This window comes from Gymnoscopelus microlampas, assembly GCF_963454915.1.
Source record: "Gymnoscopelus microlampas genome assembly, chromosome: 5".
In the NCBI taxonomy this organism is placed as follows: Eukaryota; Metazoa; Chordata; class Actinopteri; order Myctophiformes; family Myctophidae; genus Gymnoscopelus; species Gymnoscopelus microlampas.
Window position 1 is genome coordinate 38277841 of NC_139942.1, and position 27814 is coordinate 38305654.

The 27814-nt window shown below is 43.6% G+C and overlaps 2 protein-coding genes across 2 annotated transcripts in view; one reads left to right on the top strand and one right to left on the bottom strand.

Moving 5' to 3' along the window:
• LOC311044664 (low-density lipoprotein receptor-related protein 8-like) overlaps window positions 1-999 on the top strand; it is a gene marked incomplete at its 3' end in the record, with an annotated part of 99405 nt that extends 98406 nt beyond the window's left edge. The window contains exon 18 of the mRNA XM_084056375.1: window positions 647-999. Within this exon, the coding sequence (XP_083912501.1) occupies window positions 647-999 (353 nt within the window). The remainder of the gene's footprint in view (window positions 1-646) is intronic.
• Window positions 1000-5808: 4809 nt separating this feature from the next.
• Window positions 5809-27125, bottom strand: LOC311044652 (KN motif and ankyrin repeat domain-containing protein 4-like). The gene is made up of 10 exons (XM_084056361.1): window positions 26839-27125; window positions 18255-18323; window positions 16542-18050; window positions 13998-14073; window positions 12008-12328; window positions 11551-11635; window positions 11157-11376; window positions 8639-8781; window positions 8212-8412; window positions 5809-6888 (listed from the first exon to the last, which is right to left on the bottom strand). The coding sequence occupies exons 2-10, from the start codon at window positions 18271-18273 to the stop codon at window positions 6796-6798; spliced, it is 2667 nt and encodes an 888-aa protein (XP_083912487.1). The 5' UTR covers window positions 18274-18323; window positions 26839-27125; the 3' UTR covers window positions 5809-6795.
• Window positions 27126-27814: the final 689 nt, after the last annotated feature.

The following is a 27814-nucleotide window of genomic DNA, read 5'->3' on the forward strand; positions in this document are numbered from 1 at the left end:
ATATTAGAGAGTTACGCCACTACGAGGCGTACGAGGGGGCAGAAAACAGCGCCGGTCACGTGGTTCATGTAACTGGAAATAGTGACAAGGGGCCATAGACTCCAATGCATTCTGCAAACTTCCGGTTTAGGGCTATATGTCACTATTCGCCAATAGAAGGCTATGTAGAAGACCTGGCCCGAAGAAGTAGACGCGAGTGTCAGAACTCTCTCTCTCTATGGGTCTGAGAAGCACTAAACAGACACATGTGCACTGACCACAGCTGATGTTGCTGTGCGACGGCAAAGCTAAATGTAAGAATGGAAGCTAAATGCATCGAAAACCTGCTAAGCTCGCTACTATACGAGTGTTGTTGGGTGTGTGCTACTGTGTGATCAAAGTGCTAACGAAGCCAGCGCAGTAAAGATAGGTCAGTTACGGTCGATTCTCCTCGACCTGTCCTGCCAAACACTACCCTCAACGTAAGCCCCACGCTTAGCCCCTAGTGACCCAAACACACAACCCCCATCAGCATGCCTGCTGATCTCCTATGTATGCCTGTCATTTCATGCCATGGACGTGTTCTGCATCGTTTAACGCTGACAACCATCCCCCCCTCCCGCCCCCACCCTCCCTTCCCCCCCTGCTGTGTGTTAAACGCATGCAGTTCCTATCGTTGCCACAGTGGTGTTCGGCCTCCTGTGCTCCGCCCTCTACCTGGTGTGGCGGAACTGGCGGAGCCACTCCACCAAGAGCATGAACTTCGACAACCCTGTGTACCGCAAGACCACGGGCGAGGGCGAGGAGGACGAGATCCACATCGGCCGGACAGAGGGCGCGGGCCACCACGCGCACCACCACGCGCACCACCACCCGTACCCGCCCGCCGTGGGCGTGGGCGTTGTGGGCGGCGGCGGGGGCACGTGCCCACAGTTCATCGCCCTGCCCCTGGGGGCCGGCATGCCCGACCCGGGAACTCACTGGTACACGGAGCAGCCCATGCTGTCTGCCGCAAAGTGACCTGACCACAACCCCCATGGAGGGCAAAAAAAAAAGATAGGAAAGGGGGAAAAAAGGTGGGAGGGCATGGCTAGCCGCTCAGGCAAATCGCACATGCGAGGTCGTCAGGGATGGCTCTCGCTGAGTTTGTTTCAAGGGAAGAACAACATATCATCCTCACCCTCATCCAACATCCTGTCATTCATGTCCGTATGCTGTTTGTAAATTACACTTTTTATAACACCACAAATGGCAGTGCTGCTATTACGATCGTTGCTCTTTATCAAAATAGTTTGCCGCTGCTGGAATGAGAGATCTGTTTTCTACTCCCGTTAATACAGGAAATTGATTAAAACTGGGCCTGTTATTCCAAAATTAACCTTCAAAGCACTTGATTTCGATTTTTTATTAAGCGGCCATGTTTTAATGTTTCCCCGACATTGACTCGAACTTGAGTTAAAAAATAGGTTCTCTTTCTATGTCCTCTTCTGTATCCATAGCTTTGAATGAGGTGTGTATTACCTGTGCTCTGATTATGTTATGACAGGGAGGGAGTGTCGAGAGTCCTTTTTGTCCTTGACTGTTGTAACCTGGGTTCAGTTGTATTCCTAGAGGGGACCACAGAGCTCAAGGAACACTGTTTAGAAACAAGGAGGTCTGATTAACAGGGGCAACACCTTCCTCGACAGGACAATCTGTACAGATTCATATTAGAGTTTATCAGTCACACCTCACCATCACTGAAGATGTCGTTTGTACTTGTGTTATTCCGCATGGACTTTGTTTTTACCATTATTGTTTTCCCAGGTTAAATTGAACTGAGATAATTTAACCCAGGAAATGTTAGCATGTTTGGCTTTCTCTTATGGGTAAGCCTTTGGGAGTGGGTCAAAGAAGCTTTTGGAGTGTAGTCGTACAGTACACAGTTTGAGTTTAATTTGTTTGTTTGACCTCAGTCACCCCAGAATGCTTGAAGAGTTGAGGGTTGCTGAAGATGGAAGCTTATTGAAGGAGGTAGTTCTTCTATAAGCAAACAGGACTGTGTGAGACATAAGTGTGCCAGGCACTTGGTAAAGGAGGGAGCGGAGTTTATATAAGAAAAGTCAGCAATAGGCTGTGTGGACGTTTTTGAATGGAATCATCCTACATTCAGGGATTTGTTGTGACATGGTTTTGGGTCAATGTGGCCGCTGGCTATGCGGTTGTTAATGACTCAGTTGTGTTGCACATTTTTCTATTCACCACACACAGCACTGCACTATTCTTTGGCACACATGGAAAGTCCACCCCCCCCCCCACACACACACACACACACACACACACACACACACACACACACACACACACACACACACAAACTCAACATGCTGTTCTCAAAGGAACAGGCAGACGATTATGCGCTTGCCCTCAGACAACACAAACAGCATGAATAACGGCTCACCCGTTGACAATACAGACTCAGCGTTTCAGGCAAGACACGCACACACATACACCTGCATGCACACACACACACACACACACACACACACACACACAAACAAAAACAAGCAGGGATCCGTTAGCCCGCTGTCCTTCCTCCCGAGGCTGGCTGACGTCTTTGAGCAGACGTTTTTTGGACACCGCCACTTAGGAGCGCGCGGCAGGGGGGGCGGGGTTTGTCGCGGTGATGTTAGTGGCAGCAGACGGACAACAGATTGTGCCATAGTGAGGTTAACATCAGGCAGGATCTGGCTGTCAGTGAACATGATGCTTCTGTCCTGCACCATGAACAAACACTGCTCTACAATACTGTAGCTTCTCCTCCTGCAGATGGCATAAGATTTCACAGGTAGAGACACATTGTGTGTGTGTGTGTGTGTGTGTGTGTGTGTGTGTGTGTGTGTGTGTGTGTGTGTGTGTGTGTGTGTGTGTGTGTGTGTGTGTGCGCGCTCATTATCATGCATGTGATACGTTCATCCCACAGCCATATTTGAACTGTTTCGTATGCTCTTTGTTGCACAACCCTCTATGAATGCCTTCTGTATCGTTGTGTGCTGCATGAGAGAATTACTGTGCGAATGTGTGTGTCGTATCAGTTGTGTGGTTGTATTGGTGTGTGCGTGTGTGTGTGTGTGTGTGTGTGTCTGTGTGTGCGTGTGTAGCCTACGTGTGCGTGTGTGAGAGCGACTGAATGCACTAGTGCGCGTGACACTGGGGAAGCTGCGAGGGTCCCTTTTTGAATCATTGATTTGTAAATAAGTTTTCATATTGCAGAGGTTTTTTGATAATGTATTATACAATTCTGTAAAAGACGAGATGTACATAAGATTTTAGATAACTGAAAGTGTGGACAGTTGTATTAATTTATTTGTATGACAGAGGGCACTGTGTTCCCTGACTGTAAAGAGTATGAATTTCCCCACCAAAGTGGTTTTGTCTTGTTTCTTGCTGTGCGTCATTTGACACCTCTTGATTTCTTTGTAACTTCACGTCTCCTTCAAAAGAAAAAAATCAACAACTTCATTCTCATCTTTACAAAGCTTCTCCACCTCAAGCCTAATTTATGCTCCGTCGTATGGCGGTGTTGTCTATCGAAAACAGCCGACACACAAGCTAACAACGCGTCGCAGATGCGCCGCTTTGTGAGCCAGCTATTTTCGTAAGGCACCATAATGCGAGTAAGTATAAATCAGGCCTTCAGTGTTAATGACACAACTTATCATTATTTGTTTGTGCCTTTCTCTTTATTTTGTTCATTTTTATTTCATCAAAGATGTGTTCGCCACAAGAACGACAGGGAGATTTTACAGGCCAACTATACTGTATGTACAGTACGTGCAAATATTATTTGTATATCAATATGGCAAACCGGTTCCACTTTTTGATTTTCTGTAACAAAGTTGTTCTTTTGAATATCTCTATATATTGATATAAAATTTGACTGAAAAATGTTCCTCGGTCAGCGTGTATTTGTGTTTTTCTCTTCTTTTATTCATATTGTGTCACACTACAGTAAACCATGTGCTATGCGCTTAATGACAAGATCTACAGTAATGGAGAGTGAAGCTCTTTTAATCACAATAACAGCATGTGTGGTTGGTTGGTGGTCTTCATCTCTGGAACTGTGTTATACACACACACGCACGCACACGCACGCGCACACACACACAAAGGGATGACATATAGTGCAAGTGGTTCGGCATAGATTCCAGATAAGCCCCCTGTCCATTATCATTATTAAATAAAATAAAAATGACCCTGCTTCTTTGGTCCATTAGGATATTACTTGACATGTATATTTTATGAACACAATAGTGCACATGTGTCCCAGATGTGGGTAGCCAGACATGGGCACAGATGCACAGCTTAATTCACAGAGGTGTGAAAGCCAGGAAGGAAGAGTTGGGGGTGGGGGGGTGGTGTGTTCACACCTACGCAGCTGGCCTTTCTACCCCTGGAATACTGGAATTACACATTATACCTGTGTAATGGTACAGGTATACCGTACATCAGACACTGGACTCTGCATAAATAAATGTTTTAAAAATACCTTTAACTTTTGCCTATCAACCATTTTTGTTAATGGACTGCATTTCTATAGCACTTTTCGAGTGCTTCTGATTATTCAAAGTGCTTAACGACGTACATCACATTCACGTACATATTGCTTGTTTATCCGGTAGCTACACATTCACACACTGACGGCGGAGGAAACCATGCTAGCCAAGTCGAGGAGCCAAGTGATAAGGGTTCAGTGTCTTGCTCCAAGACACTTTGACACGCATGCCGGAACGAGCCGGGGATCGAACCGGGAACCTTCTGCATGGCTGCTCTGCATCCTGAACCAATGCCACCACTGCCTGTATAAAACATTAGAGATATACGGTATTTGAACTCACGCCTTTGAGTATTTCTAACTGATTCTAACTCCTGTGTGCTAGTCACTGCAATACTAAGTATGCTTTAGATCGTGTTTGTTTTGAAGACATTAAGGGATTGATATGACCGTACGGAAGTCATTCCATCTCTCTTATCTCTTTCTTTTTCTCATCTCTACTCTCTTTCCCTCTCTCTCTCTCCCCCTCTCTCTGTTGGTGTGATTGTGATTTTGCTTGAGGTCATTGGGACAGTCGTGCTTAAATTAACGACGGTTTTGAGTGCTGAAAATAAAAGATCTTGAAGCTCACAACACGCCACGATGCGATGTGTTGTGAGCTTATAGATCGGCTATTTTCGGCATGCAACACCGTCATACAACAAAGCATAAATCCGGCTTTAGTCTGCTTGATCCTCAGGGGAAATGAGACAGCTTTGTTCCAAAAGAGAAATCTCCAGTCCCCCGCCCCAATCCCCATTTGATCTTATTTCGCACACGTCGGCTCACACCATTAAAAGCCTGGGGCCTTGTTGCATTTCCCTTGAGAATCCAGGAGCAACAACAGCTACTCAAACTCCTCATGGCTTATTATGGAGGACTGGGCCCTTTATCCGGCTGCCACACACTTAAAATGCTGGTTAGTGTGATTGCTGTGGCATCAATACAATTCACTGGGCTCATGTCTGCATTGTTTGTCACACTACAAAGGGATTTGGATTTAATCTCTCTGGTAGCACTCATCCCAAAATTCCAGATTCAAGTGTGCTTTGTTTTCAGATGGGGTTGTTGTGATTTGGCTGACTGGATTGACCGTGGTTTGGGGAACCAGCTCCATCTCCTGGTCATTCCTGTCGTTGCAGCATTTCTTTTTTTTTGGCAGGGATGCTGAGCCATCAATAATGTCTCCAGAGAGCATGTTACTGCTGGTATGATGTGAAGGAAAAGTTGAACAATACCGTTTTTTATATGTTTTTGATATTTTATTAGAAATAAGCAGTTCATACATCAACGTAATTAATATAGACTGTCTGAAACCCACATGCTGAGTTATGTTTTTTTATGGTTGACAGTCACGTTTCCAGCATACCCTTCATGTGTTTTGCATACAGCATGTGTTGGGAACTTTTTTTGCATTCCTTCATGTGGTTTGCAAGCATATCCAGCCATATCCAGTCAAATTCTTAAGAATGCAAATTGATAGTCTGCATTGTTCCCCTTAACCACTTAAACCCAATATACTTCATTGACAGTGGTCTATACTTGGTCCCCACGTCTTTTCTCTACACCAAAAATCTCTTTGCCGAAAATAGCCGATCTAGGGACACCAGGTTGAAAGTGGTTAATTGAAAGGCACAAGGTACAGTGTGAATACCAAGATAGACATAAAAGAACTAGATACGTAGCTGTGTGTGTGTGTGTGTGTGTGTGTGTGTGTATAATGTCAATGTGTACAGTAACTATTACAACCAAGGCATGTTTATTTCTATTGCAGCTTTGTCGCTAATTGTTTTACGTGTAAATACGGTCTCGGACATAAATATTGATAGGCTATTGATACTACAGGTGTCCACTCACTCATACCAGTAATCACATACACGCAAGGCACTGCAAAACACTGTCACATCGCTCATGGAACACCGCCGGTCCTGTAGTATGAAGCAATCCAGACTTCCATCGGATCAGCCGCTGCTGATGCAAAACGATTCCACTTTCTGCCCACAGAGATCTGTGCCAGTCTGGAAGATGAAAGTCACACATTGCACAGAGCAGCATGGCTAGTGTCCACAGCGAATACCATTGAAAGGAATCTTCGACTGGCGGTGGAGATGAAGCGAGAGGTATCTCTGTCAGCATCTGTTCTGTTGAAGTGTATTGTACTGTACGTAGGTTACTATACGCATATGCATGTTTCAGAGTCTCTGAAGAAGTTCTAAAGAAGTCATGAGCTGGGAGGTCCACTCCTAGACTCGTCTAGCTTTGGCGTGGGCCTGCAGCAGGGCTGCTGTGTCAGCATGGGAGCCCTGGAGGGCTGCAGAGAGGGCGGTTCGACCACGCTGCAGGAAAGATACAGAGAAGAGAAAAACAAAAAATAAAGAGAGGGATTAAGATTACTTACATTTTTTTACTGTAGTTTTTACTGTGTGTGTGAGCACAGTTTAATTAAACCATAAAGATATTATCAGAATCATTTTTATTTGTCACATCACAAGTTTGAGATACTACAGCATGATGAAGCGATGAGCATAAAAGAAAACTTATTTTTTACACCTGTAAAACTGATTCTGATTCTGAAAATACCTTTATGGTAATAAATATTGTCACACCGCTGTCATGATCGTCTTAGTCAATTCATAATTGAAAAAGTGCACAACTAAGGTTCCATGTAAGACGGATGAAAGTTAGTGGGAGGTCACATTTGCCATGTACATGTATCGTTCAAGTGAGTTAAGGTCTGATTTAATTAGGCTTTAGTTGAATTCACAAGGGTTTAAGATAAAGTCAAGGTGAATGTCGTGGTAGAGTAAAGCAGGAACTCTTATAGGTACATAGTGGGTGAGTCTGGTGTCACGGCAGGAGTTTTTTTTTAGTACAGTGGATTAATATTAGTTTAATATCAAGGTAAGAGACCTGTCACACTGTAGTTTTATTTTTCATTCTGCTTTATAGAGGAGACAAATGTACTATATTTGCATCCTCTTTTCAATTCCATTGGCTGCCTCCCCTCCAGGCGGTGAGATAAGGCAGTGTTAGCGGATTAGCTCTTATCAGCCCGGTGAGATTTGCTCTACTATAGCCCTGATTAATCCATGGAGAGCCTTTACTCTATCACTTCCACACGTTCCCCAGTCCCCCCACTCTGACTCAAGGAATCGAGGCTTTCAGAGTCGTAAGCCGCTCTTTCCACACAAAGGCTAATTCTGTATGCATAAAAGTAGAGTTGACATTCAATGTAACTAAATTATTTAAGGCCTATATGCTTTGTCATGCGGCAAATAGTGAAAACGGCCAATCTACAAACTCACAATAAATTGCTGGTTAGGTTGCAGACTGGCTTTTTTTTTTTTTATACAATTTTTGAAAAAAATTATATCATTTTTTTTACGTTTTATAACTTTCACCTACACCAGGTTAACAGTGCTTAACATACTTAGTGGCATTAACTTTACATTGACTACAGGGACACTACTGTGAATCTGTCTTTCCTGCACTTGGAGTGCCGTGTCAAACCAAGTGGCTTTAGTCCGATCTGGACTCATCCAAGGAATGAGGCAGTGAGAAGACGTTGGTAAGAGATTGATGTCTCTTGGTGTCATACAGTACGACTGTGCCCGGTGGTGACCCGTTTGCACGTGTTCGTGTGACTCTCTCGGTCTGACCTTGTCGGTGAGGTTGAGGTCACAGTGGCACCTCTCCAGCAGGAGGCGTGCGATGTGCGTGTGTCCCTTCTCGCAGGCTGACATCAGGGCCGTGACTCCCTGGCCGTCCTGTACGTTGGCGTCGGCCCCGCAGCTCAGCAGCAGGCGAACCATCACCACACGTCCGTGTTTCACGGACAGCTGCAGAGCCGACTGACCTGTCTGGTGATCGAGAGGAGGACACGGCGGAGAGAAGAAACAACAATTAGACCGGTGGTTTCCCAGCCTTATCTGGATCAGGGCCCACTTGAAAATCTCAAAAGCGTTCGCGGCGCACCCAGCTGACCACTTGGGTGATGCAACTAAAAATTAATCAAACATTCTTTAGCATCCGCCATCCCCATTTGTTAAATGTGAACAATCCACCTTTCCTGGTGGTGGGAATTACCTGTCTGGAGCGGATGTTAACGTCTGCCAGTTCCATGAGCCTGCGGACCACCTCCATGTCACCAGGACCTTCGGGGGCCGTCAGTGAGGCCAGCATCACCGCTGTGTAGCCTGCCTTGTTCTGGAGGTCCACCTCACTCACACCTGTTGTATAGAGAAACCAACTGAACTCACTATATACCTTTCCATAAAGTCAGTTTTAGAAAAATTATAGATAATTGTGTTGTGTCCCTTTTAATTGTTGGGGTGTTTGCTACAATACATTTCAACATACGTATATGGCAGCCCATTTCCAATATTGGAAATGGCCAATACAATTGGACCGACAATATAATCACTGTCGTTATAGCTACAATCCTTACGTTTCGTGTCCTCTCCCGACAGAGAGGTAATGGCACCTGTAACACCCGGGATTCAAAACCTGGTCTCCCGCATGTGAAACCAAATATCTTTTACTGCCCCATCGAGAGGGAATTCATCCTGGGATTACAGTTTTTTCCCTCTGCATTTAACCCATCTTAACGATTAGGCTCAGTGGCTGCCATTAATGTGGCACCCGAAGCAGTTAGGGGTTAAGTTGCTTGGGGGTCGAACTGGTGACCTTCCGATTCCCAGGTGGCCTCTCTACCCACTCACCTATGGCCGTCCCATATTTAAGATATATTAGATGGCGGAGCGGAGGGAGACAGGAAAGATGACCCATTGCAGTAAAAGATTGTCCGTTCCAAAACCACACCTATTCAAACACAGATTCAGACTCTTCACATCGGTTACACGTATATCGATGACCTAAAAGTCTGAACTGATATGGGCGTGTAAGGATGAAAATGTAGCATAAATAAGTCAGGTTTAGACCTCCATTATGTCAGAGCAGAGGGGATTATACGGTGCAGCTGATCGTGTAAAGTCCTTCATACGTTTGTGCAGTAACATTACTAGATCAATCCCTCACTTCCCTTGTCATGCAACGCGTTGTGAGCTTTTAGATCAGATTTTTTTTTACGAATATATAGGGCTTAAGTGTTAAAGTTATGTAAGTAGGCCTGGGAACCAACAGCTTCCGAGCCATGTGGCCCATAGAGCAGGAGCCTGTCTCCTGTTTTTGTAGCGTGAGGCAGCTTAATGTACAAGTACACCCCCTGGACATGACGCTAGTAAGTCACAGGGACTTACCCATGCTTGCCAAGCACGTTTTGTAGTCTTTGGTGTGACCTGGCTGGGGAATTGAACCGTGACCTCCCGGCCTCAGGGCGAACACTGTAACCACGAGGACACTGAGCTTGTAACATGTAATGTAATGTAACCACAACAATAGTCTCCCTCTCAGCCACTGAGATGCCAGGCTCTCTCTGCACGCTATAGCTGTAAATCAAGACGAAACTCTTTTGTTACATTTTAGTACTATTCTTGTTCTGAAACAATAGAGAGAGCAGCTGTTCATGTTTTCATGTTTTAAAGTTTCAAACCGATCAAGTGTATTGATAAAAAGTTTAAATTTACTGAGCTCACATGTGCAGTACTATGTTTTAATATTATTTTGTAATTGTATGTGATTCAAACTAAATGTTGGTGGAGCAAATCCGGCATCATTTGTTGGGTAAAGTGTTAATTAATTATATTAATTCAAAGCATTTTGAGCTGAGAAAGTGTTAAAATCCTTGGCAAAATTTGAAGCCGGATTTCTAAGGACATTATTTATTTTTTTAAATCATAAGGTGTATTTCAATCCTTTTGCGTAAATCTAAGCAAGTGATACTTCAATTTGGGCAACGGTCCTCTACTTTCATATAAAATGAAAAACAAAAATGCTAAAATGTTGGATGACCACCTAGTTACTGTTCGGTCACTTAAAAACCAAAATTAAGTTGACACAGGTGAGCCAGTCACTCTAACCCATGACATTTCAATTAGTATGTCTGTGTATATAGTGCTATGTAAATGTTTGTGCCACTGAGATGTCATCAGGTCAGAGTATTATATATATCATCTCTATAGTTGACGTTGTTTGTTTGTCTGTCTGTCTGTCTTTTAATCACGCCCACACCCCAGGTGGGGTTGGGCTGAAACTGTCCATAGTGGTGACTGAGTTATGATCCAGGGAAAGTCATGGGCAGCTTTTGAAAAAATATACATTCTTTAATATTGAACTTTTTTAACTTAAATTTGGCACTTGAAGTCGATTCACAGGCACCTTCGGCTGAAACTTTGCCAAAATACGGACATGCCTGACATCATAAATGACTGACATCATAGACTGGCCTTTACTGTAGCTACTTTGTGCCTATTTCGCCCGCGCAATAACCCAGACAACGCTGGTTACCCCGGCTAGTATTTGGGTACAAGTTGTACAGTGATTCTCAATACATTTCTAGGACCCCTATACACTCTCAGAGTTACAGACCTGTAAGGCTCTAGTTCTTTCCTAACTATCAAAAATGTAGCTCGGGACCCCCTGGAACCCCACTCAAGGACCCCTGACCCCACTCATCAAGAGCCAGTGTTTTATAGATGAGTAGTACCTGTGTCCAGCAGCAGGCTGACAATGCTGTAGTTACAGAGGGACACGCTGTAGTGCAGCGCCGTGTTGCCGTTGTCATCGGCCAGGTTGACCAGGAAGGCCAGCAGAGAAGGTGTGGTGTTCTTCACCTCCTTCAGGTACACCGCCACCCTGTTGGCCACTGAGCTCTCCTCAGCTGCCACACTGAACCAGCCCTGGAAAAGCACCACCAACGCCTTTCTCTGGAAGACACAGACGCAGAGAGACAGAGAGCAGCTTAGGACACTGTTTCTATTATGTCTTAAGTGTTTCTGTGTTAAAGCGGACCATTTACGGGTCTCCAACTCTCAGAGTGTACAAATGAAGTCCAACTTCAGGAGCACTTCTAGAGGGCAATCAAGATGCAGGTTCAGTACCATGTCGTCGTTGGGGTTGTCCATGTTGTCCATGTGGTCTTTGAGAAACTGACAGGCAGACACAAACTCCCCGTTCACACTCTCCCTACAGAGTGGCAGACGGAAGAAAACAAAGCTTTAAAACAACATCAACCCATGTCGTTATATGTGAAAATTCTCAAAAATAGCCCAGGCCTAGGCTTAATATTATACACATCGTCACGATGATGGCTATTTCTTCATCTTATGACGTTTCAGGCTTAAGTGGCTTAAGTAATTATGCTGGAGGACGGAGAATTTGCTACACATTAGGATACTAGGATCCCTTTCCAAATGGATGGTGAACAAAACACATCCTTGGCAGGCAGTTAATCCCCCCCCCCCCCCCCAAGAACAATCATCAAAAACAACAGTTTGCAGCTTGTAGCAAACCCAGCAACAAAAAAAAAAGATCAAGATTTCACACTGCACTCCTCACCGTCCCCCGGCGCTTGTTACAATGCCAGAGTCACTCTCCATCTGTTCCCCCGGGCCCGGTGTGTCCATCCTGGCTGCTTTCTCTTGAGCCCCAGTCTCTTCCATGGACACCGTGCCTCCATCTGTTTGTCCTGATTCAGTTTGGCCCTGGCTTGCGGGGCCCTTTCTCTCCGTACTTATCTTCTCTGGGTCCTCATACACATGGGTAACAGCCGTCGCCTCAGGCGGAACGACTTGTCCCTTCTGCTCCGGATGGTCTCGGATGATTGGCTTCAAAAAATCCTGCCCGTCCGGCTCTTTACTGGCGACTGGGGTTTCGCATCTGAAAACCAGGGCAGTAAATGAAAACCATCTGCCAGCCAAATACTGGTGAATTTTGGCAGTTGCATGAGCCACTGGTCAGTAAAGAGAGAACGTGTCCATTAAAACATTTCTGATTGTCGGAGGAAATGACCTACAGTAGTAACATCTGGCATCTACTGTACAGTACTAGGCACTGAAGCTAGTTGATGAAATGTTTTGTTGTTTGACCTAAAGGACAGTCATTAAAGGGAAATATTGCTCAATTTCCACTATTGGTACTGCAAAAACCCAAGATGGATAATGACGGGCGACTTTGTCCTTCTGTCTTAAGGTCATTTCAGAAGGGAAGGGTACTTCAGTCAGCTGGAAAAACAATACCCTCGCACACCGATTCCCATATAGGCTCTGTGCATAACTGCAGTCCCAGCTTTCCAGAAGGTGGCATTCCTGTCCCAGTAAATTTTCCCATAGCTTCGTTTGATTGGCTCGACAGCCGATTTGAACCGTAAACGTATCACACTATGTATTTCCAGTTCAAATCGGATGCAGGTAGAAGTCCCGTATTCAAAATGTACTTGAGTAAAAGTACAAAAGTATCGGCATCAAAATCTACTTACATACAAAAGTAAAGTACTCATTATGTAGAATTTCCCATTTCACAAGTTCAAAATGGATAAGAAATCTTTTGAAAATAGCCAATCTACAAGCTCACAATGCGACACATTGTAAGCTTGTAGATCTGCCATTTTCGAATAGCAGAAATATATACGGCTGAAGTAGTTAGTGTGTTTTGTAATCAAAATCTACAAAGTTACTATAACTACATTTTATATAATTGTAGTGGAGTAAAAGTGCAATATTTTCTTCTGAGATCTAGTGGGGTAGAATAGTAAAAGTATTGAAATTGTAAATACTAAATACCTAAATATTGTACTTAAGACATGTACGTAGTTTCATAACACCACTGGTAGCAAACAACCAATTCTGTCTCAAAATCAGAAATCGCATCAAAGAACAAAAACTATGAGATATGAGAAGGCCTAGTGATGAACTGCCAGTGGCTGCCTCATTGACAATGAATAGGAAACTACATCTGTTGACTCTTAGAATATTTCTGTGACGGATGCATTATATTACACTAGATAATTATATATTCTTCTTAGGCAGAAAATATTCCCTTAGCTCCAGAAAGGCATCCTGGGGATTGTAGCATTGTCACAAATGGGGGGCCGGATGAAACTCTTTAGGCTCTATGGGAAACAAATGATTTATGCATGGGAATAACACATTTCAAAACTAGAATGCAGTGTTAATCCCCTTTAACTGTAGAACACGAGAGGGAGAGGCATGCCTCATCACTCACACTTTACAACTATCAAGATGCCTTTAAAAGTGCAAAACAAAACAACCCCATGGCTTCAGGAGCCACAAGCTGGTATTTAAGGTCAGCCAAGCCTTCAGTTCAACCAATGCCAGTGGTGGAAAGTATCTAAGTATATTTACTCAAGTACTGTATTTACGTACAATTTTGAATACAGCGCTTTTACGTGTAACAGTATTTTTATATTGTGGTACTGCTACTTTTACATACAGTAAATAAAATAATCGGAGTACTTCTTCCACCACAGACCCCAATGCCCATAAATCTAGAATGGAGTGAAATGCATTTGGGAGACTTGTGCACTAACCCTTCATTATCACCAGCAAAGTGTAGGTTCTTTGACGTTCGGGCACTTCCGTCTCGCTTCATGATGGATCTTGGTGCTACTCGGAGGGAAAGAAAGAAAAGGGGGCATGATGGATTTGGATTTCATGACAATAAAGCTTCAACCACATTAAGCCCTATATAGGCCTAATTTGTCGTAAAATAATTAGCAAAAATAGATTATGTATTATACAAGCATACAAAGTGTTGCATTGTGACATGTTGAGCTTACAGAAGATCAGCTAGTTTAACTATTTTTGGAACATTTCTGGAAATATTTTGATTTAAATACAGCAATGCATTGATATGAAAACGAATTTGTACTTTGTCATTTTTATTTTTGAATACTTTTAAAGTAATTAAAAGTTCATATTAATATCATATTTTCGCCACCGGATATGGGATCTGTTGTCACGGTCACGGTCCCAAAGCCTGTGCGGACGATGGGTGGACATGAGGGTATATGGACTATATGTATATGGAATCGTTACACTACCACAATACTATTGATGAAGGGCGGAAATGTCTGTATTTCTGTGAAGCTTTCCCATTGATCCCTGCATTCAAGAGCTTTGTGCATCGCCTCATCGACATTTCTTGAATGCAAAAAACCTTTCCTTGTAATTAAGTAAAATGTGGTTTTCATGAAGGACTATGAACCAGGGTGAGGGGGAAGTACCGGCCCGGAGTTTGGTCTCTTAGGACCTGCGTCAGGACATTCCAACACAGCAGAGAGAAGTCTTCTTTACAAAATATAAACAGCCTAGGAAGACTTAGTCATGGATTAAAAAATATATAATCACGCCTCAACCCAAACCGACGACAACCATCAATTTACACCAGATAGTAAATTGTGGGTCTTAATTTCACAGAGGAAAATCTTCTCCTACACATTGTTGCAGTCACAACGAACTTCTATTCTGCCTATGCAGCGGAGTCTGACAAGCTTTTAGAGTGGGAACAGAATGTTGTTTTGCAGAAATCCGCGAATGGCAACAAACCGCTCCGTTCCCATTGAAAAGCATTGGCAGAATCCGCCCGTATAGGCAGAATCAGAGTTCGGTGTGACCGCACCCTTACAGTGTTTTAATCAGGATTAACTTTCAAATGAGTAAAAAAAAAAGAAAGAAAGAAAAACTACAATTTTGAGAGACCAGTTCAACAGCACTATGAAGAGAGTTGTGTTTCTCCACTTCTTAATTCAAATCAGTTTGTCACATTGAATAATGGCCAAGGTCCACACACTGATATAATCTTACAACTATGTTATTTGAAGCTTAATATAGCTGCTACAGAATTGTGTTACAGTATTACTGTATATCAATGGAAATGATATGTGTTTTCTTGCAACTTTATACTGTATAAGTCTACATTGCTTTTCTGCTGACTCTAGTCGTAACGCGTTTTCTCTCTCAACAGTAAATGCACTTTAGGAGTTTTAGTTATTGTCCAGTGATGTTAATCTTTATGTAATCTATCTATACATGCACAAAATCTCTGTGAGTGAGTGTGCATATCTTGTCCTTTGCTTATCTTGTGAACCGTTCATTTCAACCGTTGGACTTCAAACTTGAGGTGTGTGTTGCTGAGGACCTGAGGGAATCCGAGTGTGAAGTCAGTAGGATCAGTGGTTCTCCAAAAATATCTATAAATCCACAAATCTCTGTGAATCTTTCTGTCTGTGCCTGTGTGGCTGTGTCCCGTCTATGCCCATATGGAGATCCGTAATGTCATCAATACGACATTATAATACTGACGTCATAGACTGGCCTCCAGTTATAATATTGTCTTACTGCGCTGAGGACTGGTACAACAGGTACTCTTGACAACGGTTCGGGTACTGCATTACCTGTATCATTATCTAGCTGGTGTACATTAGCAACCAAATTTTGATCAATTTTATCTCCTCCTCATCTTATCTATTATTAATTTAGTCATAAAGTTGATACAAATGTTAGGTAATTAGTCCTTTTATTATAGTTGTTGCCGAGGTATGTTTTTTTAATTGTTCAGTCCAGGAGGACTAGTATTACTATCGTATCAGTTAATGGGGATCCTTATTTTTTTTTATTTTTTTTATAATTTTTATCCCACGATTTTGTAACCCACATTTTTTCACCCAGTGCCAATTGCCTATGTAATCCTGGGCACTACCTACCCTCTGCCAGCCTAGGGAGAGCCCAAGCTGAAGCTCATGCCTCCTTCAATGCATGAGGAGCAAGCAGGCCGCTTCTTATCACCCGACAGGGGGGAGTTTCCCTGGTTGGACATAGCGCGTGGAAGGAACACGTTATTCCAACCAGTTCCCTTCTCCTCCATCAGGCGCCCCGGCTGACCAGGGGGAGGCAGTATAGTGACCAGGATTACTACATGTTTTTGTGAGGGTATTAACTACCCTAGGAGACACGGGGAGAACATGCAAACTCCACACAGAGTAGGCCCTTTCGCCAACCCCACCTAGGGTATGGGGATCCTTATAATGAACAATAATGATAGCATGGAACCCCTACAGGCTACAGTAGCATACCTCCATGTTGGGTCCCTTCCTCATTGCTGTGGCCGTGTTGTGTGTAACAGGATGACAGGATATCTACCAGTCCCATCATCTCCAGCTGTAGGGAGTTAATCTTGGGGTCGGTGTGCTCCATTGGCACCCTGCCTTCACACAGGCATTCCCACTGCTCCTCCAGGAGACGCTTGATCCTCCTTATGTGATGTGCGGCCAAGGCTGAGTCCACAGCTTCAGCTGAGACCTCCTCAAGCTCCATACCGTCTGGACTGTCTGGGATGGATGTTGGCGCCAAACTGCCTTGATTCTTTCTGTGTGTAGTAACAGTCCATGCGTCTGTGGATGTGTCTGAACCACCCGAGAGAGCGGCCTCGCTGTGACAATGTGATGAGCCGTAGGGCTTGTAATAAGCAGAGTTCTCCTCCGTCTCGTCTCCGTCCTGGTCTACCACCACCTTCTCGGCAAGCACCCACCCCCCGGGGTTCCTGGTCAGCTGTACGATTTTCTCGTCCTTTCTCCGGCTCTCCCCTCGCTGTTCCCTCAGCATCCCCAAGGCTCTCTGGAGCTCCATGCCGTTCTCGTGGAGCTTCTGCTCCAGCACCGCGACCTTGGCCTGCAGGGACGTCACTGTCAGCAGTTCATCCAGGTCTGTGCTGGTCCTCCACTCATGCGTGGGGTTCGAATCGTCCCGATCACCATCTTGATCGATGTGACTGTCGTGCCTCGGCCTCTTGACGTCACATGTGCCATAGTAGGTGGGGGAGGAAGGATCCATCTTTCCGTTGACGGAAGCAGGTCGTGGGCTCAGGCCCAGACGGAGCCTTTCTCTCTCTTCCTGGAGGATGCAGATCTGGGCTCTGAGCTCAGGGATGACTCTCATCTCCATCTCCAACTCACCCACACGCTCCAGAGCTTCTGAAAGACGCCTCAGCGTCCCAGAAAAGTCCTGGTTGAGAGGGAAATCTGAGGACCGCTCTGCGAAGACGTCTTCACATGAGGCGTCCCTTCCGCCGAGGCAGTCCCTGGAGCTTCGGAGGCTCCCCGCGTCCTCTGTGGACTCGGACCCTTGCCTCAGCAACACTGTCAGAGGCAGGCTGGATGCTCGGAGGAGGTGGGGTCTTATGTGCTCCCCCAGGGGCTGTTCATCAAATTCCCTGATTCTGGCCTCCATTTCCGCCAGGGATCTGAAGCCCGCGGGGGAACCCGGGGACCTGTGGTCGTACGCCCAGGAGGCATAGCTGTGGTGGGGGTCCGAGACCCGTGACCTGGGGCCGAGAGCTCCAGTAGATCCCCAGGGACTGGGCCGGTAGCCGCATCCGGACAGGTTGAGGTGCCTGGGGAGGGTGCTGGATCGGGGGCCCTTGCTCCGCCGCTGGATGGGGACCCTCTTGATGGTGTTGCCTTTCTCGATGTCGTCTACGTACTTGAGGAAGTCCAGGTCCAGGCGGAAGCCATACGGTGTCTCAACGGAGTAAGGAGGCTTTCCCTTCACTCCGTTTTCCGTGGCTTTGTGTGATAAACTGTTTCCTGTTAATGAGAGAACTGTGTGTTAACATCTGTTGCCTGTAAGGAACGCCATCAAGTCCAGGACGTTAATTTGAATCTGACAAAGTAAAACAAATTACCCATAAGGGTTACGTTAACTGTATGGATCTCGCTGTGTATGATTAAGTGAAACTCAAAAGAAAACATGGAACTTATTATATTAGAATGTTATTTTATTTCTTTTACCATTTTGTCCTTCCATCATTTTGTTGTCTTCAGCCGTTGAGCGGTAGGATGTCACATAATCTGGTTGAACTGAAAACAAATAAATAAAAATCTGTGAAACCGCTAAAGATTTTTCCAAGTCATGACATAAACAGCCCTTACAAGCAACAAAAGCCGTTATTGTTGAACTTTCCAATAAACATATTAAACAATAAACATAAGTGTTGTTTGCTGGCCTGACAGCGGTATTTGGCATCAGTATACACTTGGTTGGTTTTTGGTTTTTGCTTTGGTACAATTCCAAGTTGAGATTCAACCTCAGCTTTACGACCGGATGGAAGATCGTTCTAAACTCTGTGGAGATATTCATTATTTATATTCCATTCATAATGGTCCTTTTTTCAGTCTCAGCTCATATAAAGTGCACACAAGGACACACACTTTTGCACACAATCTCTCTTTTGGTTGAGCACACACACGCACGCACGGCCGCACACACACACACACAGGAACGCACGGTCTGTCTCCCTCATTCTGTTATTTATACAGAGCTGCAAATTATCGCCCTCATTTTCTCTACGCCTTTCTCTCTTAACTGCCACAACTTGACTTCATCCATGCATAAGAGCGCTCGCACACAATGGCGGCCAGCCTGGCGTTCTCTTGATTATAACCCTGCCATCGCAGATGAGCTCTGAAAATAGCTCCGGCTGCAGCCCTGCTGAGCCCAGTGGCCATGGCCAGTGGAACAAACTTACAACTCCTACAGACACAAATACAGAAAGACAGACAGACAGCCATTGTTCTGACACTGCAGTGCGCCGCTCTACTGCCTTTCTACTCTCTCTCTCTCTCTGTCATTACTTTCTCCTCAGTGGTGGAAAGTAACCAGTGGTGGAAAAAGTACTCACATTTTTTACTTCAGTAAAAGTATCAATACTGCGATGTCGAAATACTCTGTTACAAAGTAGAAGTCCGGAATTCACAATTTACTTGTGTAAAAGTACAAAAGTATTGGTATCAAAAAGTACTCATTATGCAGAATGTCCCATTTCACAAGTTTTCAAATGTATAAAAATCTTTTGAAAATAGCAGATCCACAAGCTCACAATGCGTCGCATCACGACGCATTGTGAGCTTGTAGATCGGCTATTTTCAAAAGGCCGAAATGTATACAGGGCTGAAGTGGTTAATGTATGTTTTGTAATAATAATCTAAATCTACAAAGTAACTAGTAAAGTTTTCAAATAAAGTACAATATTTGCCTCTGAGATGTAGTGGAGTGGAAGTAAAAGTATTGAAAATTGGAAGTACTCCAGTAAAGTAAAAGCAATTGTAGATTTAGCAAGATTTTACTTTGGTATAGTATAAGTATATTTTGATGCTTTTGTACTTTTACTCAAGTCAAATTATGATCACAGACCTTTTACTTAACAGAGTATTTCTTACAATGTGGTGTTGCAAATTTTACTCAAGTAAATAATCTGAGGGAGTACTTCTTCCACTACTGTTCAGTTTCTCCTTTAATTTCTTTCAAGTCTCTGGTCTTTTTCTCAATTGACTGCCTCTCTCTTTTCTGTGACCTATTTCATCTCAGAGGGTTTAGATACTACTTATGTTTGGCTGTGTGTGATGGGCCTACATGACTCATCTGGCTCCTGTCCCCTGCAATTTTGCTGACTCAGTCTTTTCACTCCTTTTCTCCCCCCTTTCCCCATGTCTGCAACAAAAATGTGTTCACTTGGAGTTACAAGAAACACAAAGATTATGTATTATTGAGGAACCTGGTTACTCAATACCGCCACCTCTGGCAGGGTCAGGTTAACTTAAGCCCTCTTTGTCGTACAACAAATAGCGGATCTACAAGCTCATCTGCATGCGTTTTGAGCGTGTAGGTCGACTATTTTGGACAATTTGGAAAATGTAGATTTTTTTTTCTTTTGTAAGAATTTCGCCTAAAATGACATTTCCAAAATAGGGACACCAGGTTGAAAGAGGTTAAATCTCTCCTCACCCACGCCACCTCCTCTCTCTCTCTCCATACAGTATGTCTGTCTCTCTCTATCTCTCTCCCTTCCCATTCTCATACTGTTGTCTCCCCCCCCCCCAACCACCAGCCTCTGAGGCAACTGTCTGTCCTCTCCCGTCACCACAGCCACAGAGCCACAGAGCCCCCAAACCATGACAGCTATGCAGTAAACACACAAACAGCACAAAACAGCAGACCTCCGGCCTTCTCTAACTTCTCCAACAGCGTAGTGTTTTCATCCACAGTATCTACAGTAGGGATTCTCAGCCTTTTGTATTTCAATGAGCCTCAGTTTGATATGGATTATAGACCAAGGACCCCCATTTTATATCATCGTGGTCGAGCAGAAACCTCCTATCTCCATTATTCTAACCTTTTTGTGTTTTTTCGTAAATTAATGCCCTATACTTGATCATCGTACAGCGTCACACAAAAATAGCAAACGTAGCAGATCCACAAGCTCTGTGTCATTTTATACTTTGGCTATTGTAGAATACAAAATTGTAAAATACAATTGTAGCGGGGCACTTCGTGCCGTGCTACAAAAAGATGACTAAAACAAATGTTTGTAATACTTTACAAACAGCGTTCGGCCCATTCTGGTATTGAGTTTGTGGATAACTTCACATAGCGCTAACCCAGAGAAAAGCACTGGGGCAAAACAAGGACACCAAGCAATCTGTCAAAACAACAAAGAGATGCCATGACATTGCTGTTTTGCTGTTTTGTTTCTTTAGCCACTTTAAAGCCTAGTGTCCCAAATTTGGGCATATCATTATAGGCGAGAATTTTCCAAAGAATTCCTAAAATAATGAAAATGGCATTGGTTATGTTTGCCACGCGATACCGTCGTGTGAAGAAGTATAACATATTATGTGTTTAATGGGAGTACCAGGATGGTTTTCTTCACTATCATACAGAGCACAAGCAAGCTTTGTCCATTGTCTTGGCACAGAGGGAAGTTGATGTGACCTTGGGGTGTTTATTGGAACTGTGACTTTCAAATACAGTATACTGTTAACTTAGTGATTCTCAACTATTTAAAGGACCCCCAGTTTGATTTGCATTAGGATGAAAAATAATAATATCAAATATTTGGCTGGAGACCCCCGAAAAGTCACATGTAGTTGAGTAATATTATTTTGATCAGGAGTATCTGTACTTTGACTCAAGTACTGGCGTCAGATACTTTGTCCGCCCGCCACTGGTAGTATGGAAATAGATGATTTCAGAAGGCTGTTTATCTTTCAGTTGGCTGAAACGTAAACACGGTGTCAGGGTGGAGAAAGCCCTTTAAACGTCTGACCACAGAGCCAGGGGCCCAAGGCGATGACAGAGGGACAGTGACTCAATAAACTTCACATCATGCCAACAAGTGCCTTCTGTTCACCGCTAGCAGATGCTGTTGTCATTTGCTGTGTTACCATGTGCCTGTGTGTACGTGCGTGTGTGTGTGTGTGTGTGTGTGTGTGTGTGTGTGCATGCGTGCATGCGTGCGTGCGTGCGCATGCTAGGGCTGGGCATTTAACTGAATATATATCAAAACCGACATTTAGAACCTCTAACCGACTTAATCTTGCTCATGTAATAGAGAAGCAGGGTTTTTTAATATACATTTCTTTGTAAGTCGTAACAAATCGACATGAAAAAATCAACTGAATCATTGTGAGCTTGTTGATCTGCTATTTTAACTATTTATAAAAATTATAATCGTTCATTAATCGAATCGTAATCGAGGCAAAGGTTTGAAATAATCGTAGGGCCCAGCCCTATAGTGTGCGCGTCTCCAACTGTTATTTACTGTAACTTGGGCCACTAATCAACAGCATACAGTAGAGTACAGCAGCTGTCGCTGTGTTAAATCTCAATCATTACACTATTTCCCTCTGGTTCATCAAGTTCAGTAGAGAGGCCGTCAGCCCTGACCTTCAAGGAATGGCCAGAATCACATCACATGTCTGCCAACCAGCAAGGGCGGAAAGTACATTTACTCAAGTACTGTATTAAGTACAATTATGAGGTACTTTTACTTTACTTGAGTATTTCATTTTTTAAATACTTTATACCATTATATCTCCGAGGCAAATATTGCACTTTTTACTCCACTGCAATTATTTGACAGCTTTATTTACTTTTCTAGATTTAGATTATTATTATTACTAAACATGCATTAACCACTTTAGCCCTATCTTATACTTCTGCTATTTTCAACAAATTGTGAAATATTTTGATAAAAATAATTAATAATGCAATGGGCCATTCATAAAGATGACTTTTACTTTGGTACTTCAAGTATATTTTGATGCTAATACTTTTTTTTTACTTTTACCCAAGTCAAATCTTTAATACAGACCTTTTACTTGTAACACAGCATTTTTATATTGTGGTATGGCTACTTTTACTTACTGTACGTAAAGAATCTATGTACTCCTTCCACAACTGCCAAACAGAGTAGGATGCTGTTTGTAGGACAAACATTGGAAATTAACTTTCGTTGCCAAATGGGATGTCCACTATTTGACAGTATAGGCACATACAGTATGCGACAACCTGCAATAACCTTCTGTACTTTGCACTATGCTCTTAATTGACTGATATTCTTGCCCTATTTTTATTGTGTGTTTTATGTTGTTTTATCATGTTTTTATCGTATTGGAGCTTCCGAGCGTACGTTGTATGTACCTAAACAGTGCATCCAAGTGACAATAAAGTGAATCTGAATCTGAATACTGTACTACACTTCTACAATATGTCTGGGAGCACAAACCTCCAGGAGACACTAACTTGTCCCTTGATTGATTGAAAACCGTTGCTGTCGGGCAGAAACCTCATACTGTATACGTATCCATATTTTAACTTTTTGTGTTTTTTCATAAATGAATGCCCTACTTGATCATACTACAGCGTCACACAAAAGTAGCAGATCTACAAGTTCGAAACACGGCGTCAAGCGGTGCGTTTTGAGCTGGTCAATCTGCTACTTTTGATGCTTTTGAATTTTAATCCTGAAAAACAGGATTAAAATTGATTGTTTGACATACAGTACCTGTACTGCAGCCTCTGTGTTTTGAAGATACTGAGTGATTCTTTAAACTACACTTTCCAAAATGGTTATATTGTGTACTGTAGACTGTAGACTGTTTGTACAGGCTGCCCTCAGAAAAACAAACTGATGTAGGCGTCCAAACCGTGAACTGCAGTATCACACAACACCTCCTCTACCTCTCTCACATAAACAGTGGTGGAAGAAGTATACTCAGATTAAAAGCAATACCACAATGTAGAAATACTGTCAAAATAAATGTTACGAGTAAAAGTCCTGTATTAAAGATGTTACTTATAAGTACAAAAGTATTCAAAATGCAATGCATTGTGAGATCAGCTATTTTCGAATAGACAAAGTATAAAATAGGCCTTGTTTTGTAATAATAATCTAAATCTACAAAGTAACTAGTCATTTAAGTTTTCAAATTGCAGTGGAAAAAAAGTACATAATTTGCCTCAGAGTTGTAGCGGAGTAGAGGTATAAAGTATTGAACACATGGACACACATGGACACATCAAGTGAAGTAAAAGTGCCTCAAAATTGTACTTAAAGCACAGTACTTGAGTAAATTGACTTAGTTACTTTCCGCCACTGCACATAAATATAGAGTCGCGCACACATTTCTTCCTGACCATATATACCACAGGAGAAGCAATCCAGCGCTAACTCTCGACACTCTTCGCCTCTCTCTCTCTCCGCATTCTCAGGCCGTGGGTCTTAATTGTCACCACTTAGACCAGCAGGGCCCACCTCACAGGAAACCCACCAAACGAAACATGAAATATTCACTTAACCCATTAAGACCGGGAACGCATTTGTGTAATTTTTTTATTTCTTTGGCAATTAAAACAAATAGGTATACAAGCTCATAGCCCATGCACCGAGTGCCGCGATACGAGCTTGTAGATCTGCTATTTTTAGAAAAATCATGAAAACTTTTGCAAATCTCTGAATGTATGTTTTTTAAAGAGAACAGTTTTAACTCAAATCGTTGCTACTGGGGATTCAACAAATGTCTTGTAAATCCTAACAGTTTTCTTAAAAAACGTATGTTTCTATGTCAGTGGTCCTCAACATTTTTCATGTCGAGGACCAGGGACCTCCAGAAGCAAAGATTTTTGGTAAAAATGTTTGCTTTAAATTATATATATATTCAAAGATTTGCACCATGATTTTCACGATTTTTCAAAAATAGCAGATCTACAAGCTTGTAGATCTGCTATTTTTTAATTGCCAAAGAAATCTTAAAATGACACAGATGCATTCCTGGATTGAATGGGTTAACCCCAAATAGGCCCCTACCTGCCAATGCAACGCTGCAGCACTAGCCCAACACTGAGCCCGATCCAAAAGTCGACCCTCTCAAGGCAAATTACTTTTTCTTTTTTTTCCTACATCAAGGTTTTCCCTTTTATCCCACTAAATCCATAGCCCCACTTCAAAGGCCTTTGGATGAGGAGGAAGTCTGCGTTATTCCGGCTGCGGCGATTCTCCTTCATCCGTGGACTTTGGACCGTTATTTCCTGTTCTTCCCGGAGAGATGTGTGTCCCGCACTCACAAAGGCCTTTCTCCTTCTCCCCACATCACCAGAAACCTAGCGAACCCAATCATCTCCGTCTCCACAAGCAATCTTTCACTAAAACCACCAATGAAATGTGAGCTTATGACACAGGCATCCATTCCACAGGAGACATGTTAAACGCTGGCTACCTCAGACAAGGGACAATGACACATTTGCTGTTACAAAAAAAACTGAAACCAAACTGTTAGGCTCTTACAGTATACAGTAATACTTGCGGAAATACATTTTATTTAATTCAAAGACTATAGCACTTAAGTTAATTGATGGCAACATCAGTCCAAAGTCCTTGTTGAATATTTTTATAGCCCTTCTGGGAACTACTTTATAGAGGGGAAAGGGGGCATTTGGTTGTAGATGATCAATCATGTCGATGGAGGTTTGCTCCCCCTGTGCTCGGTCATTGGGAAAGAAATACTTTATGGGGCAGCAGTGCTCTCTATACGTGTAAATGTTCTAAAACTGGAGACCACCAACTTCCTCAAGTCATGACCTGAACATGAGACGCAAAGCTTAGAAGTGTAAACTATGGCCCGGACCGCTGGCGTAGCCGCCCGGGCACCTAGGCTCCAATGAAGCCTGACAGCGTGTCGCGGGTTCGAGTACCGATCCCGACGGCCTTTGCTGCTTGTCACTCCTTGCTGCGTGTCACTCCCCATCTCTCTCCCCCTTTCCCGTCTACTTAATTTGTAAAAAAATGCTTTCTCTAGAGCAACGTGGTTCTCAAAGTGGGGTCCAGGGACTCTCTGGGTTCCTTGAGGGGGTTCCAAATGGACCCTTTCAGGTATGTAACTCTGAGAGCGTACGAATGGAGCCAAATGGACCCGTAAGGGTCCATTTGGTTCCATTCATATGCTCTCAGAGTTATGGGGGTCCTTGCAAATAAATAAATGTTTGAGAACCACTACTCTGGAGTTCCCTTACAGGTCAATCTGTCTCGTCCATCTCTCTCCTTCTGTGCACCCCATGTCCATCTGTCTGTCTCTAAAGTATGTATGTCCATATGGCTGTCATGTCTCTGCCCTGTTCTCAGAAAAGTGATTCCTTTCCTCTCCAGTGCTGGCTGCACAGACTGTGGTTTTCATTCCAGCGCATAACTCTAAAACCTTGTCTTCTGTTTGGAGCCAGTTGCGGAGCCAAAGCCAACTACTTGTACTTTAATCCCTCTCTTTATTCTTATTCTTCTCCCCGAGACTCTCACACTTTTCTCTCACTCTCTCCATCCACACTTCCTAGAAATTCCCCAGGCTCTCTCTCTCTCTCTCTCTCTCTCTCTCTCTCTCTCTCTCTCTCTCTCTCTCTCTCTCTCTCTCGCTCGTCTGGAGCATTCCTGTGTTCTTTGTCCAGAGAATTCTGACCATTTAGATAGATGTCCTGGTCGTCTTCCAGTAGCAGCAAGGCTATTGTTGCTCTGTGGCATCTAGAGTCTGAACCCGCGCTACGCAGAGCCAAAGCCCATAGGATGAAACAGCTGCCTGCCTGCCTGCCGGGGGATTCCAGCAAGGAAGAAAGGCATGGTATTTTAACCTGGCAAGGTTAAAATAGAAAGTGGGCTGCCAGTCAGCTTGTGTGTGTGTGTGTGTGTGTGTGTGTGTGTGTGTGTGTGTGTGTGTGTGTGTGTGTGTGTGTGTGTGTGTTGCATTTTGTTGGGAGGTTCTGTTGGTCTAAATGTTTTCATGCAGTGATTTTTAAATATAATCAGACATTTATTGATAGTTGAAAGTCAAAACGATTTAATTCGTAATCCTGATCAGTATTCACCACACATTTTAGTTAGATTAATGCGGTTGTTGTGGGGGTTTTTTCTTTCCGAATCTGACGTCAGAACCGACGGGCCAGGATATCCAAGGTCAACATTCAACACAGAAACAATAATTCAGTTCAACAGCGTTTGTTCTTTTCTCACGTAATGAGAGAGAGAGAGAGAGAGAAATCAAATCCTGTGCTTACCTTAGAATTTCTGTCCTCTACCTTGTCTCAGTCTTGTGTGTGAGTGTGTGTTTGTCAGAGAATCCACTATAGTCTGCTCTCGGCTGAGTTCAGCCCAGTTGGTGTTCTCTGCCTGCCTGTCCGCCCATTTGTCTGTCTGTCTGTCTGTCTGTCTGTCTGTCTGTCTGTCTGTCTGTCTGTCAGATTGTCTGTCTATCTGCCTGTCTGTCTGTCTGTCTGCCTGCCTGTCTCTGGAGGGGGGTTTGGTCAGAGAAAGTGGCATACCGAGGCTGTTTGGTCTAAATGCCAGTGTGAAGTCCTTGCCATAACACAGGCTGGGTTGTTGTGTGTAAAAGAGCGTGGGGTGTGGAGGGAGGGGCTTGTGTGGATGAACACTCCCTCTCGACTCCTGGGCCACTGAGAGTGAGAAGTCGGAGCCTGGACTGAAATAAACCACGCCCAGCACCGTAAGACACAGCCAGTAGGATTTGGCAGGAAGACCCAGCCACCCAGGAAGGAGGGGCAGTGGGTGGGCAGAGGCTCATTGAAGGCCCATGGTGATGGTGAGTGTGTTTTCAAAATAATGCCCATCCCGCTAACCTGAAGGTTATGGAGGCTACGACAGTCACTTTACAACGTTCCAGCCGCACTGCACCATAACTCCATACCTACCATGTTAACTCAGTTCAATACTCATACTCTCTCAACAAGAGAACAAAACTGACAAAACAAAATGTATGAACAATTAAAAGGGAATAAAGAAATGTGTAAACAGCGCTACATCTCAACTTAGGGGAAAAGTAGTTTACAAAACCGTAAGAATTGTGCATTTGCTGTCAGAAATAGTTATATATACACGTAGGAAAGGTTAGCTTGGGATAAACGAAACAAATGGTAACAATATTTACAGCGTTCACGTGACTTGGTATAAAGCCTCTCTCTCTGTCTGTGAAGCGGCTGTCTCTCTTTCTCCCTGTCTCTCTCATCATGACACAAG